The following is a 15,037-nucleotide window of genomic DNA, read 5'->3' as shown; positions in this document are numbered from 1 at the left end:
CTTATTCGTATCGGTGGCTGTGATGATGCACACTGAGCATGTCATTGGGCTAATGTTCTTACAGCCGAGTTCACAGTTGCTGGAAGAGCTGGTATCTACACTACCTTTCAAAAGAAATTACGGGGATACTTATGCAGCCACACTAATGCCTACCCTACCGCTTGAATTCTCTAAATCTTGTTCCCTTTCATACCGAGCCCGTTCGTAAAACATAACTAGACAGCATAGAACCTACAGTCACACGCCTACGGTCCAGGTTCCGAAGGATCTAGAGAACGGATCCCGATCATGAAGAGCGTCTTTGAAGTCTACAATTCCACCGTTATGCTAGGCCCAAATACCGTTCATTCTGCGCTGGGAATACGCGTGAACATGCCATGCTATTCTTGCACTCAATTTTGATATGGTTGAATGCGAAGCCAGATTACACGCCTCCTTATAACCTTCAACTCTAACAAGCCTCTGTAACGCGACTTCTCCGGCGCTGTTCACACTACTAATTCCTCTTAGTGTTTCATCATGTACGAGATAGCCGTGCTTGAAAACGAAAAGCAAGGTTATCAGAGCTCAGAAAAACAAAGTTGAAGGCTGTTTAACTTGGGCTAGCAAGGCGCAGTAATATACTATTTCTAATACGTTTGCTCAAGTAGTCTAGATGCACTTAAGGCGCACATCTACGCAGCTAGCAATTCTATAGTTCTAAGATAGAAGTACTAAAAAGAGCCAAGCTGTGAATACGGACACTTATTTTTCTTCTCTTTAACAACTCAACAGAGCATAGCAACACTCTGCAATATCTTAAGTTGCTCTTGTATACCTGCCTAACTATACAGCGCGTGATTAGGTACTCTACGTATTGTAAATGCGTGGTACCTCTTCTACTCCTAATTGCCCCTCTCTATGCCTAGTAAAGCCTCTCACAACATTACATGTATTCTAATATCCATACACAAACAATCGTAACATGCTACTTATTAGCTAACGCAGCCACAGACAAGGTTAATGCAGAGTCAAGACCAACACCTCTCTTTACCCTAAGTCCCCTCCCCAAATGCTAGCCAGTGTTCAATATCCCCAACACTGTGCTATCCCCGCAGTACATAGTCATAAAAAAGCATTATTTGCAGTTACAGTATAGCATTACTACGTAGGCACAAAAAACCAAACACCTCCATTCCCAAACTACAAAATGACATGGGTATCCCCATTTAAACGCCTCTCAACCCCAAATCTCTCAATACCCTAACTGATGCGTTGGACAAGCCCCCGGCCCCTTCCTTTCCCACCAGTCTTTAATGCAACCCCTATGAAACCGGCACCAGCACACCAACCTCCCCATCTCATCACCCGCGGCAAACTCCTCAAAGCAGATGATGCATTCTGCTGGCTTACCGCTCTCATCACCGTCTAAGCAATCCTTCTCGCTAGCCGTATATTCAAACATCGATGGCCTGCTCAATGAAAACCGATTTAGCACCGTTGCCGTCGCGGAGCCTTCACCATTATCCGCGTCCTGGTGAGAGTGCGACAGGGCCGTCGGGCCTTCACGCGACGGCGAGCGTTCGGGAGCAGAGCCTCCACTAAGAGAGTTGGAACGGGGAAGGGCAGGGGTGAAGATAGCGTCGATGCAGTCGCGGACGTGCTGTTCCCGGGCAGATGTATCGCCGTCGGGGGCTTTGGGTGGTAGTTCTTTGCCACAGGCGGGGCATGTGTCGTCTTCGGCAAGGGGGACGCCCGTCATTCGGGATTGACGCCGCATGCGGTTGTCCATGAGCCGCATGGCGTCGGAGACGCTTTCGGAGGAGTCGTAGAAGCCGTAAATGGGATGCGTGCCAGCAGGCGGAGGGTGGGCGTACCAGGGATTGGTTTGGCGGGGAACATGCTGCATTGATTGTCGGACGCCGGGTGTAGATGATAGTGGCGGTAATAAAGGAGATGATGGGGTAGGGACGGATGGATGGCGGAGCTCTTGCTGGAGCTGGGCTGGTTGCTGAGTGGCCTGTCGAGCTTGGAGCTGAGATGTTGGTTCCCGGTTCAGTGGGGCATATCTGGAGGTGAGATACCTCATATGTTCAGTGTGGTAGATATCTGGAGGGCGCGTCTCGCGACGACGAAGAGGATATCGTTCAGGAGCTATGTAAGGCAGCCTGTGGAACGGTTCATCCCGGGGGTGGGGGGCGGACTGGTATCGATATGGGGCTAAGCCTTGTTCTGGTGGAAGAGTGTATCGACCGTCGGAGTCGTCTCGCTCGCGATACTGAGGAGGTGGGCTGAAGTTCGGATCAGGTACACAGGGATTGCAGACGCGCACTTCATGTCCACCTCCAAGTGCAGGGTTGCGAGAAACCACGCTGGAATCTGTTTCGATGCGAACAAGGCCTGGAATCGTGCCCATAGCTTCGGAAGGCGGACGAACGATGAACTGATGAGGGATTGTGATGCGGTGGGGAGAACAGGCGCTACAAACGACGCGACCACATCGCCTGCGGAAGAGATGAGTTAGTAACAAAGTGCAAGGTGTCAAGCGCTCGCCATGTTTACCCCAAGCCAACCCTGGGCAATAATCTCTGACGCAGGAAGGGAAACAAGACATACCTGCAATGGTGTTTACGATAGAATAGTGTGAACTGACTCCCACAGACAGGACAGTGTGTGACGTCTGAGTCTGGCTGCCACGGCGGCAAGGCCACATCGCTCTCCCGTCTGCCTGCACTCTCCATGGCTGCTGGTGTGTTCTGGGTGGAGGGGGGCTGGGGCAGTGGACGAGCAACAGCCTGCTCACGCAAAGTGACCATCGAAGGGGGTTCCATTAAGGCTCAACATGCTCGTTCGAGCAGGCGGAGTCTTATGGGTTCCGACAGAATCAAGTGGCCGCTGGAGGCAGTTTGGAAGCTGGGAAGCCGTTTGGAGGCGGGAGGTGGTAGCGTTGAAGATGCGAGGAAAGACCGGAAGCAGTTTCAGGCGAGAGTGATTGGCCCTAGGACAAGCTACTCCAGTCCGCGAGCCGCAGCGTGGTTGAAAGGGGGCTTGTCAGGAGCGTTTGCTCAGGCTAACAGACGTGGAGGGGTCAATATAATGCTCAGGCGGTGGAAGTGCGAGTCAACAAAGCGAGAAAAGCAAAACTCCTGACAAAGCAAAGATAGCGTGCACTCTCAGGATGTTGCGGATCGAGAGTGCCGCTTTAGAAAGGAGGGTGGAGGAAGATGAGGGAATAGAAAAGAAGTCGAACGGCCTGAGGTGTCTCTGCAGCAGAGCCGTGGTGGACTGGAGCTTATCGCTGGACTAGCGTGAATCCATACCCTTGGCCACACCCCTCACGCGACCCTTCTGACCGCCTTCTGGCCTTCACAGACCTGGCCTTACGTTTTTCCGAGCAGAGCCCTCGTTTCAGCCATACAGAAGCTGTCAATTTGAGAAGTCTGATCACACCTCGCAACTACATGAGCCCTAAAATATGTTACGAGTACTTTGTATGTTCGATTCGCCTCAAATTATTATCGTGGGCTGCAATGCTACCTATCCCGCTGCCAATATGCATATGTATACAGACAAGAAGCTCCCCATCTCTAACCCTTCGCTTGTCTCTCCCAAGACCGCAGTGACGCAGTTTGAAGCCCAAACACTCTAAGCCCATGCTTGCCACCTGCGCCGTTCCAGAAACCCTCGTACTAATATGCATAGTGCACTCTACCAAAAGAAATAAAACGCCAAAATCCGCTTTTGATATACAGAGAAAAGAGATTCGTAATGTGAAGTCTGTGTCCTGAAAACAGATTTCCAATTACAATAAGGTGGAACGCTGTAAAGGAACCATGTATTAACAGTCGTCAACTAAACATATTGAGAAAGTGTGTGATGAATTAGCGGGATTGGTGCGATGCGCCGCTGCGCTGAGTGCTAATGCTTCGACTCCTTCCGTCGACAAACTCGGCCGACGCTTCGAGGTGAGTGCCAGCATCGAATCCATCATTTCGGATGCTGTCGCGTGCCATATGTTGATGTACATACCCAGTGCTCACCGGCCGTTCGCCAGCTTGAATAATATGTGGGGGTACAAGGTCATCCGGATTGCCAAGTTGGTGGTAATCACTGTTACCATCGTTGGGATAGATGCTTGAGGCAGCTGAGTTGCCCGCGGAGCGCTCTGGAGAAGGTGATGGCTCTGAAGATCCGAAGGGAAGATGGAGAGGGAGGGTATTCGGGTGGGGCTGGAGATGCTGGCGAGGATCGGTGTTTGGATGGGCTTGAAGATGATGCCTAGGATCAAGGCCCATGTGCGCTGACATTCGCCCAGGGGTGCCCGGTGGTGAAGCAACAACTGTTGATAACCTGGATGTACTTTCCAAAACTGCCCTATCCGTAGACTTCGGCCGTTTTGAACTCTTCCTAGGCAACGTGGGTGCACGGCTGGGGGCTTGAGAACGTGAGATCTTCGACGCCCGCGAGCCGATCCTACTGGGCAACTCGATGCCCCCTCCAGTCTCTATTGGGCCTAGTGTGGGAGCGATACTCGACACTCGATTCATTCGAGAATCAAAAGGGTCCGAATCGCTGCTATGATCCGAATCAGTCTCTTCTGATTTCCTTGTACCATCAACTGCGAAAACCCCAACGGGATTCGGCTGCTCGGAAGACATTTTCGTGTCAGGAGGTGTGCCGGGATTATCTCTATATGGCTCGTGTGGGATCGGAGGAGATTCGTCACCTTCCTCTAGCGGCATCATCTGCGGCGGCATACGGGTACTTCTCACAACCTCGAATCCTTTGCCCTTCTCCTTCTTCTTTCCGCCGAAAACGGATAGACTCTTGAACCAACCAGTAGCATTTGAAACAGGTCCCATTGGGTCGGCAGGCCCGGTTTTTAGCTTACGAGTTGGCGTGGACGATAGGGCGGGGCCGCGAAGACCATAGTAGAAATCGGATTCTCGAACTGAGTAATCAGTATTTTTGCGTCGCTCAGCAAGATTGGGATCGGAATCATCGCGATGCATCCGGAGATATGCTGGGGTAATTGATTTATTTGGAGACCACGACGAAGGTCCTTCGCCAGCATCACCGGCCTCAGCCTGATCTGGCGAATCGGCATACGGCGTGTTCGTAAGATCGGCACTTCCACCAGAGTGTCGAGCCCGGGCGGCTGGGACATTATTTAGGGTATCAATGGTGTGCTTCCGAGGGCGAGGTGGGCGATAGTACGGATCCGTGGCCTCCATCGTTCCCATCGTAGGACGTCTGGAACTCTGACCAGATCCACCGCCAAAGTGACTCCATGGTGATGCTCCAGCTCCAGGAGTTCCTGGGCTCGTGCCACCGAGGCTATCACCTTGACTAAATCCTTCGAATCCGGCGCTGGCGCGCTGACCTCCTGTATAATGCTGGTTGAGAAGCACCGCTGAGCTACCCGAGAGGCTTCGAGACCTGCCACCCATGAGCTGGATGGATTTTGCATCGCCATCGTGAGCAAGCATTGCCGCGTCTGAATTGAGGCTGCTTCGTTGATTCTGGCGATGAGTTCGTTTGGATAGTTGGCGCATGCCGAAAACTTTCGTGAGACCGCCGCGCTGCTCCCCTCCGGCGCCAGCAAGTCTCGCAGCCACTTCAATAAGGGTCTGTAAGGAATTGAGAAAGAACCCAAAGACCAAGACAACGGCATGTAATAACAAAACAGCATAGCCGACCCATCCCCTGGATGCTTCATCCACTCCCAGCGAGGGAACAAAGGATACCATGAGAAGCGTGCACACAAGTCGAATGGAGGAGAAGAATGTGTGATAAGCGTTCATGGATGTATTAGACTGGAACGGCCGGAAGGCGTGTAAGGTGAGTATTAAGATTACTTCGCATATGGCAAGCATAATGATCTGCGCAATGCCAGAAGGTTGTATGGCTCCAATAGCAATGCCGCGGATGACAGTTAACAACACCGGAATGAAAGCGAAAGGGGCAGCATCGTCTGAGTACGTATTGTAGAGGGGTCCATAGGTGAGAACGGTTGGGAGGTCGTCGAAGAGATGCGCGCGCGGGCGAGTTGTGAATATCAACCAGAATATCCAAGTAGCGATTGTGATAACGCTAATTAAAAGGACAACAGCCATGGCAACGACCGATGCAGGTGAACGGCCAGCAACTACAAGCTGGAAGAGGGACAGCGCAATAATAGGGAGAAGAAAGAAGTTAAACACGATCCGGACAATATTACCTGCAGTGAAAGGCCAATTTTTACTCCGCAGGTCAGATTCCTGGGTGTTAGTTGTCAATCGGTACATCCAGCGGATGAAGAAGCCGAGCTGGCCCAGCAAGGTCACAACGAGGATGAGTCCAAGAAGCCACACAGCCATCCCTGCCCAAATGTCCTTCTCTTCCGTCATGCCCACCAACTCGCCGAGGCGTGATATACCATACGTTCCGTTCGCAAAGTAGATTCCATCGATAAGAGACTGGGCTCCGTTCCCATGGCTGACGAAACTCTCATTAAAAATGAGGAGTGACCAACTGGCCTGGCTGACAACTGGTTGGAAATATCCTGGATAGTTCAAGTTTAAACTGCCTGCCAGAACAATGAACTGGATGTATTGAAGGCAGTCACCAAAGCCGGGGGTGACAAGGCGAAGTAGGTCTTCATCTCTCCCGTAATTGCTAGACCAGCGGAAGGGATCGGAGGTTCCCCAGGGACTGCATGTCGCGGCGAAGACGGTTGCTATGGCCACGAGGGCAAGCACAGCAGCGGGTAGGTAGCAGAGCGCATCAGCTAGCCTGCTCCCTATGTCTGGGGTAATGTTTGCGGATACACATGCCAAAGGAGGACCGCCTAAGTCACCGGAATCTACCCGCATTGTCGCAGCGAAGGTCGCAAAGGAATAGCTGCTGTAGAAATCATGGCCCACGGCGAATCCAGGCAGCTGCTTGGGGCCTACAGCGTCACTGAAGACTGGAATCAGTGGACACGCTTTGTTAACAGTGGACAAACAGAACTGGCTGGGCTGGGCTGTATAGGCATTGTATGTGAGAACCTTGTAGTTGGAAAAGAGAGTTGAGTACTTCGGATTTGTCGTGCTCACATCGATAATCTTGCCATCTGTAAGGTTTGGGTTGTTCCAGTAGTTTTCGTCACTGGGTAGAGGCAACTCCTGCTGCAGCAACCGCCCAGTTACATTCCCATATACCGTAATGTTGAGGTGATGGCTCTCCGCGGAGGTGTTGAAGGAGGCCCAGACATACAAGGGTACGAACTGGAGGGTCTTCGGGTTCGAATCGGTAACGTTATGGGGTAGGCAGTTATCAAAGTTTATGAAGACGGCATGAGAAAACGGAAGGAGGGTTGCGAGGGAGAGAATGAGCGAGAGGAAGCTTGAAAAGAGGCGCTGCCGTGAGTTGACGCCAAGTTTCCGTCTCGGTCGCGGAGGTCGTGGGGAGGGTTGGAGTGAGGGGACGTCTCGTTGCCCTAGTTGTAGCAGTGATTCTTCGCGAGCGCTGCTTTGCGCTGTAGAAATGTCCATTATCCTCCTTTCCGAATCCTCATGTCCACTGGCGAATGACGTCTTCTCGAGTGGTGATGCAACAAGGGAACCGCTTCTGTCCATCAATAGTTGCCCATGCGAACAGCAGCTATGGTAGCGGGCGGTAACCCAGTTGAGTTGATCTGATAATTGGGCTGGTTACACACTGAAGTGTTGACTGTTGTAAGAATGAGCTGCCTGCCAGACACAGCTGAGAAAATGAAGCACAGCCAGCGAGGAAGGCCTGCGTTGTCTGAAACGACGCGGCGGATGGGCTGCAGCAGCGATAGGTGGGCAAGAACGATGCGACGATTGAGCCCCGCCTAGACTCGTGCTGCAATCATGATTCCTCTACCGAGTTGGCCGTCAATTGTCGGGTGTTGAGCGAGCGTGAGGTGGACAGAGCGAGCGACGCCGGTCCAACCGAATTGTTTGGAGTAACTCCTGAGCACTCGTCGGCAGGGTGCTGCAGCGTAGTATTTGCACAAGCAAAGCAAGCGAGCCAGGCGGTCCGCTAGGGAATAGACCTGAGGCTACTGCAAGAGGGATGGAGAACGGTTTCGAGCGAGTGTCGCAGAGATGGTGGGTTGGGAATGGTTTTCAGCGGCAGCGCGAAACTGCGATGATGTGGAGGTGGCTCAAGCATCAAGGCGAGATCCCTGTGAATACGCGATAATTCACTTAATATTTACTCGGCTTGATAGCATCGTCATAGCTGCTCTGTTCAGGCATCATGGCCCTCTATACACCTCAAGGCATCGAGATCTTTCCCGGCCTTTCTCGCGTACGATGGCCTAGTGCACTGCAATGGACCGGCTCAGTTGGCCAACAAATCTTTATTCATAGAAACGGATACGGTCTTAGGGTCTCGGGATTGGCGCCTTTTGACTTCAGTCGTAGTCAAGGCAAAGGTGTGGGAATACCATCAATCTTCCCGGCCCGATGAAGTCTAAGAAGACCAACAAGCACTGTAACAGTGCAAGAAACATTTTCGCATAATGGGTCCACTTCCAGTGACCTGGTATGGAGAGCAAAGCACGATGAAACCTCCGCATTGAGAGGGAGCTTCACGCATTGGGAAAGGCGTTAACGTGTTTGGGGCGCAGCACATCGCAGGCTATTTTTGACGTTGTAACCTTCAAGTCAATCATCTGCCCATCATCAGTGTTGGGTCATCCTGTATCCAGCAATACGAAAATCCCACGCAAAGAACTCTCAATGGACGGCCGCCTTCGCTTTCTTTTGTATGCCGTGTTTCATGTGCAACTGGATGGGTGTGGCCTGAGGTGTGCCCGGCCACGCTAATGCAACTTCTGAGGTTCCCCTATCCTTGTGGCTGTGACGCATTGAGGATCCACTTGAGGAAGTAGAGCAAAACTTGAATTTCTGAATAGCTTCACTTACCCTCGAAACAGATCACAAGTGTTCGATTTTTTACCTTCCTGGCCTTGTCTGTATCGCACTCAGAGCTCTGCTGAAGATTTCCCTCTCATCATGTGTCAGCTCACCGGATCGGGCTAGGCTCTTGGCGCGATTTATCAACTCCACCTGGACATGCCAATCCATCTCCGACTCAATAGAACTACCGAGGAGTGCTGTAACTTCGCCATCCGGAACCCCGTCGGTTAAATGGACTCGGAGATCCGCAGACAGACCCTCTGAACCCCTTTGCAAAGAGGCGCGGTTCTTCAGACACTAATAATGCGGAGTTCCCACCTCTATTCGCGGAGATCCACCTATTGCTGCGGAACAGGAGTTATGGCAAACTTTCTAGGTAGTAAACTCAATAAATTTCTACATGTGTCATTTTCTTTCTTAAGTGTCCAAGATTTGCGTGAGAGTCAACTTCTTGCGTCCCATTCGAATTTCAGCTTTCTTTCAACCTAGTTGTTCCCTTCGTGTACGGTGCATATATAACATTGAGGCCTCTCTTCAATTTCGCCTCCAGTAAGCTAGACGTCTTAATAGCAGGAGCGTCTAAGCTTGGGTGTTACACCTATACCCGTGATCTCCCCTAAGCTTAGGCAACATTTCCACCATGGGCGCAACCCTCTCCCAGCTCTTCCCCCCCGCACCCGGCTTGACGGAAACAAACCTCCCATCACAAAAAGGCAAAGTCTTCGCCATTACTGGGGGAACCTCAGGTGTCGGCTTCGAGCTCGCTAAAATCCTATACTATGCCGGAGGTACCGTTTTCATCACCTCTCGTTCGACACCATCCCTTGCAGCGACCATCAAGCAAATAAAATCTGAGGCACTGAGCGAGAGCGAAGGAGATATTGATGGGGTGGTTTTGGACCTTGCGGACCTTTCGACTATCAAGCAAGCTGCGGAAGCACTGCTAGCTAAAACAAGGCATATCGACGTCCTCTTCTTAAACGCAGGGGTATCACAACCTCCGCCAGGTATCACCACAGCACAAGGCTACGAACTTCAGCTTGGTGTAAACTGTCTCGGCCACTTCCTGCTTGCGCATATCCTTCTCCCCGCTCTCGTCACCGCAGCAGATAAATCAAAAGAACGTCAAGAGGTGCCGGGCACCACCCGCATAATTTGGACGTCGTCACAAGTCGTTGACGGCGCTCCTACTGGCGGCTTCCCCATGTCTGTAATCGTAACACCACCCGCTAAACCCATAGTAAACTACACCAACTCCAAACTCGGGAACTGGTATCTTGCTTCATACTTCAGTACTCTGCCGCAAGTACGCAATTCCTCTATTTTAAGCATAACACAGAACCCTGGAAACATGAAAACAAATCTGATGCGCCACGGAGCGAAATGGATGTACTATCTTGCCTTCCCGCTGTTATATCCAGGAAAGATGGGCGCATATACAGAGCTTTGGGCAGGCTTGAGTTCCGAACTCGGGATGCTGGATGCGGGGGGTTATGTCGTGCCTTGGGGGAGGAAACATCCTGGACTCCGGGAAGACCTGTTGAAGAGTCTGAAGAGTAAAGAAAATGGTGGGACAGGAAGAGCGGAGGAGTTCGCAGCATGGTGTGAAGAACAGGTCAAGGATTTTCGTTGATAGAAGGCAGGCCAGAGTATGCTATTAACCATTTACCTTATTCTAGCAAGCATACAGGACAATAATCTGCATTCTCTTAACCTTTCGCGGTATGAATAACTGCAGGTTTTGCAGTTGATTTGTAACAATAGCATGATTCAAGGCTCACCGCTTCTGCTTCTTTTGAGACGGTCATAATTGGCTCACCACTACCAAGCTTATTTATTTAAACATCTCTCATACCATCACCCCCTTCCCAACAACCCTAAATCTCCCAATCTAAGCCCTATCACTAATACTTCCGAGGCTAGCAAAACGTCCTATTTCTGCTCAACCATCCCCTACCCAACTGTCATTCCACCATTTGTATACAAAATCTGTCCATTCACCCACATGCCCCCCTCGCCCGCCAAAAAAGTTACCACGTTTGCAATATCCTCAGGCGCACCAAGCCGATTAAACGGATTCCACCCGGCTATCGTCTTCACCAGTTCCTCACTCTTGCCGCGCATGAAGAGGTCCGTGGCCGTGGGACCTGGGGCTACTGCATTGACGTTGATGCCTTTGCGGCCGAGGTCTTTGGCGAGAACGCGTGTCATTTGCTCGATGGCGCCTTTGGATGTGTTGTAGAGGAGATAGCCAGGGGTTACAGTGGAGAGGGTGCAGAGAGAGGTGGAGACGAGAATGACGTGGGAGCCAGAGGGCATGTGGGGGAGTGCTTTCTGTATTTTCCAGTTAACAAAGTTCGCCTCGCTGACTGGACTTGATCCAATCCAATCCAATATCTCATCTTGCAGGTCAAGCATGGCCCGCGCATGAGAAAAATATTCGTACCTGGCACAAAAAATACGGCCCCTTAACATTCAATCCCATCACCCTCTCAAAACCCTCCTCCGTTGTGTTCTCCAAATCTTTCATAGGACTTATCCCAGCGTTCGGCATCAAGATATCAATCCTACCCCACTTCTCCACCGTCTCTTTGACTAGGCGTTCAATCTCTTTCACATCTGCAGCGTCGGCTTTGATGGCGATGGCATTGTCGCTGCCAATTTTCTTGACAAGGGCTTCGGCGGGTGCGGCGTCAGAGGAGTAGTTGATTACGACTTTGGCACCTAGGGAGGCGAGTTGTGTGGTTACCGCTGCACCAATGCCTTTGCTAGCGCCAGTTATGAGGGCGATTTTGCCAGTGAGGGGGGCAGGAGAGGACATTTTGAAGGGCCCTTGAAGTTGGGAAAATGATGCCAATGATGTTTGTAGAAAGCTTGTGGATTGATAAATGATGCTCGAGAGCTTTACAGACCGACTTCTCTAACTCTCACAAGGAACTAGGTTCTGACTTGTAAACAAACCCTCAGGAGCGCCATACGCACCCTTTTATACCTTCACTTCTCTATCAATCTTCTGGTGCGCTACAGCACAATAGCCCCGGACCGGAGATGTAAATCTTCCTTCTCCGGACCCTAACTCTTCTCCGCTTTTAAACTCCGCGTATATTATCGACTACCTGACCTCCTCCCACTTCTCTCTTTTGATTAGCTCCGTATCCCCGGTATGTAAGCAAAATAATGCACGGCCCAACTTTAGCTCACCCGCTGTTCAGTTAGCACCTGCCACGGCTCAGGGTGCTCACTTTCAACTCACCTGTCTATCCCAACTCCGTTAGCTAGCCCAACTAAAAAGTGCTTGTCATGATTTTCCGTCAACTCTACACAAAAGACAATTCCAGGGGTGAGCTGGCAATGAAGCCCAGACATGGGCCACATTGTGAAGGTGGCGGTGGTGGCTCAGAAGCGAACCATCGTATAAGAGATCCTAAAACTAAGCCCAATCATGCAAGATAGCCCTAGAAACTAGTTCGAACTTTCTAAATCAATACAGTTCTGTGGTGTTAACTGAATGTCGACCACTGTAAGGCAACGCCGCCTTGCTATCTCTCTCATCTATATCGTATCTCCTGCCTTCACTCTGTTTTCTATGTCCATTCTTTCTCTACCCTTCTTTGTTTCTAATACTAAAATTTAAAGAAAGGTTTATCCAACAAGTAATGGAAAAACAAGACACTAAACTACATTACTCTGTTAATAGAGAGCGAATTGTTAAAAACTAGAAGGTAAGACACTTAGACTATATTAACGGAAGCTAGACAAATAGGATTAAGTAGCACATGTTTTAGTAGTGGGATAGTCTGTATACGCTAATTATTTATCACGGTAACCACCATTACACCTATTCTCACACTACACCCACTCTTCACCGCTACATTTCAACATGTTCCAGTGGATAAAAATTCCTGAGACTTACAGGGGCAACAGAACTGATCCTGGGCGTTCAAAAACCATCCTCGGTTCTCTTAGCTCTTATCTTCAGGCCGAGATTTGCCGCAATACACTTGAGATATTGGGTTGCTTCAACAATCTGCCCCTGAAGCATGAGCCCTACATGTCAATAAAGCACGTGTCGATGCGACACGTAAGCGATCTCGAATCACACCCTCATTCCCTTCGGGCCTAGTAACATGAGGCCACAGCATGCATATAATCTGATCTTGCGTGCTCTATCAGCACTCAGCGTCTTGAATTCCACCTGATATTCAACGAGTAACTATCATCGCTCCCCTTCTGAACTGCTTGTGGCCTTCTTGTTGCATCTCGCGACAAAGAAAGACAATCGAGGAAATAATGGTCTAGATCTAGGCCGAAAGGAAACATGAAAGGAAAAGACCGCCTATTAAAATTAAGTTATGGTTTCACTGATTTATCCAAATATGCCTTCCGAAGAAGACTAATATTTTATAAGGGGCTCGCACTAGGCGCAGGTGCAGGTTGAACGTGAATTGTATTCGATGGATTCGTAGAGGTTGTGGGCAGAGCTTTCATCTGCGTCTCCGGACCTGACTAAAGTTTACGTGGCTTCTCTAAGCTGGTTCTGAGAATGTACTAAACCAACCGAATTCCCAACAAAATGATCTCCCCTTGGAGGCTACCAGCTCAACGAGGTCTCATCGAGGCTTTCCAATAGTTCTAGGTCTCAGCCCATTACATATGTAGACGAAACATTCGAACACGAAAGAGAGCTTGAGGTCTGTTACCTGAACAAAATTTTTTGGTTATTAGTACTAACAAAATCTGGATAAAACTATCCTCTGTCCCAAAATACATAGAGTTACAAATTAATCTTCGCGAATGTATACGCGAAGTATTTCTTCGCTGGCTTATTGAGGTTCATGATCAGTATTTCCATCAGTATAGAACCCTGATGATATTACTAACCAATAATATAATAAATCGTTACCTCTCTTGTCGCCGAATCGATGTTGATAAATTGCAACATGTAGGTATTACGGCCTTGCACATGGCCTATAAATTTGAAAACAGGATTAAAAAAACGCTATCAGACCTTGAATATATAATAAGTAGTATATAATAGATCCGATTTCTCGAGCCGAACGCTATATTCCCTGTACATTAGACTATTGCCTGGCCCGGACCACTACCATTTCTGGAGAGAATCAGCAAAGTTGGTCAAGAATCAGGTTTTAAGAAGGAAGTTGCTGAATATATTATACTTTGTAGTTCAAAAACTTTGATCAAAGATATAATGTATGGTGAGACCTCTCAGCTCGCCTGTATTGTCAACTTGCTTGTATCGCTTGTCAGATACGTTATACATAGGGCTTAGATACTCGAGATGGACACCAGCGTTTCCATCAGGAAGTAGTACGATTCGACTCAGGCTTTCTAGACAAGTTACGTCTCACTTATCATATACTTCTGTTTGCTTCACCTAACAGCAGGGGTTAATATAATTAAGTTACAGTTTAATTAAAGCTGCTTATACTTCTTAACTTTTTACTAAAAGTTACAACATAACTATTAAAGCTTTTAGAGTAGCAGGGTCCCCCTTACTCTTAATATAGCACATAAGGTTATTTAATTTGCTAAAAACAACTTTATAACATAGCTAGTTCTTCTAGAGTTGTAAAGCTTTAATTATAAAGCCTAAGAGATAATTATAGTTACAAGTAACTGTTCTTTTCCCCCTGCTAAAGGCTCTCTTGCAGTCGCTCTTGCAGTCGCAGCTTATAAAGGGTATACATAGGAAATTAAGTGCTATCTTAAAGAGTACAGGATAGTTGCGCTAACTAACCTAGAGCTACTAATTTAGAGGTTCCCTATACAAGGAACTGTTATCTTTTGCTATAATAAGTGTCGCGTAAGAGAGCACATGGTCCTGGTGTCGCACCTGTGTTTCGGACGAGCAGCCTGAGACACTTGGCGCCGGAGCTCCCACTACATAGGCAGGCTCCCTATGAGCCTCTCATAGTCAATAGACTTGCTCCTCATTGCTCCCTGATCAGCGGTTGCGACAGTTATGGGCCCGGTTTGTGCAAATTCCTCTGCGTTGCGTTGATCAAAGCACTTGTCTATTCCCTGCTCCTCATCATCTGCTCCTATTGTCTCTCTCTCTCCACCGAAGCTATGGATCAACCAGCGACTGATGCCACACGTTCCCACCATCCACCCGCGATCCC

At 49.4% G+C, this 15,037-nt stretch overlaps 4 protein-coding genes across 4 annotated transcripts; 1 reads left to right on the top strand and 3 right to left on the bottom strand.

Moving 5' to 3' along the window:
- Nucleotides 1–1,126: 1,126 nt before the first annotated feature.
- BDR25DRAFT_289319 (FYVE-domain-containing protein) lies at nucleotides 1,127–3,240 on the bottom strand. The gene is made up of 2 exons (XM_033688445.1): nucleotides 2,596–3,240; nucleotides 1,127–2,483 (listed from the first exon to the last, which is right to left on the bottom strand). Exons 1-2 carry the CDS (start codon nucleotides 2,808–2,810, stop codon nucleotides 1,235–1,237), a joined length of 1,464 nt encoding a protein of 487 aa, XP_033545957.1. The 5' UTR covers nucleotides 2,811–3,240; the 3' UTR covers nucleotides 1,127–1,234.
- Nucleotides 3,241–3,866: 626 nt separating this feature from the next.
- On the bottom strand, nucleotides 3,867–7,346 carry BDR25DRAFT_169815 (uncharacterized protein; the record flags this gene model as incomplete). The annotated part of the gene is made up of 1 exon (XM_033684122.1): nucleotides 3,867–7,346. A coding segment is annotated over one exon (3,480 nt), but the record flags the coding sequence as incomplete, so codon positions are not given.
- A 2,188-nt stretch (nucleotides 7,347–9,534) lies between these two features.
- On the top strand, nucleotides 9,535–10,527 carry BDR25DRAFT_372297 (NAD(P)-binding protein; the record flags this gene model as incomplete). The annotated part of the gene is made up of 1 exon (XM_033697217.1): nucleotides 9,535–10,527. One exon carries the CDS (start codon nucleotides 9,535–9,537, stop codon nucleotides 10,525–10,527), a length of 993 nt encoding a protein of 330 aa, XP_033545955.1.
- Nucleotides 10,528–10,686: 159 nt separating this feature from the next.
- Nucleotides 10,687–11,835, bottom strand: BDR25DRAFT_264300 (NAD(P)-binding protein). The gene is made up of 2 exons (XM_033686860.1): nucleotides 11,341–11,835; nucleotides 10,687–11,228 (listed from the first exon to the last, which is right to left on the bottom strand). The coding sequence occupies exons 1-2, from the start codon at nucleotides 11,713–11,715 to the stop codon at nucleotides 10,848–10,850; spliced, it is 756 nt and encodes a 251-aa protein (XP_033545954.1). The 5' UTR covers nucleotides 11,716–11,835; the 3' UTR covers nucleotides 10,687–10,847.
- Nucleotides 11,836–15,037: the final 3,202 nt, after the last annotated feature.

The sequence above is a fragment of the Lindgomyces ingoldianus genome, assembly GCF_010093535.1.
Source record: "Lindgomyces ingoldianus strain ATCC 200398 unplaced genomic scaffold BDR25scaffold_22, whole genome shotgun sequence".
Lineage (NCBI taxonomy): Eukaryota > Fungi > Ascomycota > Dothideomycetes > Pleosporales > Lindgomycetaceae > Lindgomyces > Lindgomyces ingoldianus.
Note: the sequence above shows the minus strand (reverse complement) of the source record. Positions and strands in the feature narration are given on the sequence as shown.

Bases quoted from the DNA above. Each gene is read 5' to 3' on its own strand.
- BDR25DRAFT_289319 (XM_033688445.1), bottom strand. From the start codon at position 2,810: ATGGAACCCCCTTCGATGGTCACTTTGCGTGAGCAGGCTGTTGCTCGT. The intron at 2,484-2,595 runs GTATGTCTTGTT...TCTCTTCCGCAG, and splicing joins TATCGTAAACACCATTGCAG to GCGATGTGGTCGCGTCGTTT.
- BDR25DRAFT_264300 (XM_033686860.1), bottom strand. From the start codon at position 11,715: ATGTCCTCTCCTGCCCCCCTCACTGGCAAAATCGCCCTCATAACTGGC. The intron at 11,229-11,340 runs GTACGAATATTT...TGGAAAATACAG, and splicing joins GGCCGTATTTTTTGTGCCAG to AAAGCACTCCCCCACATGCC.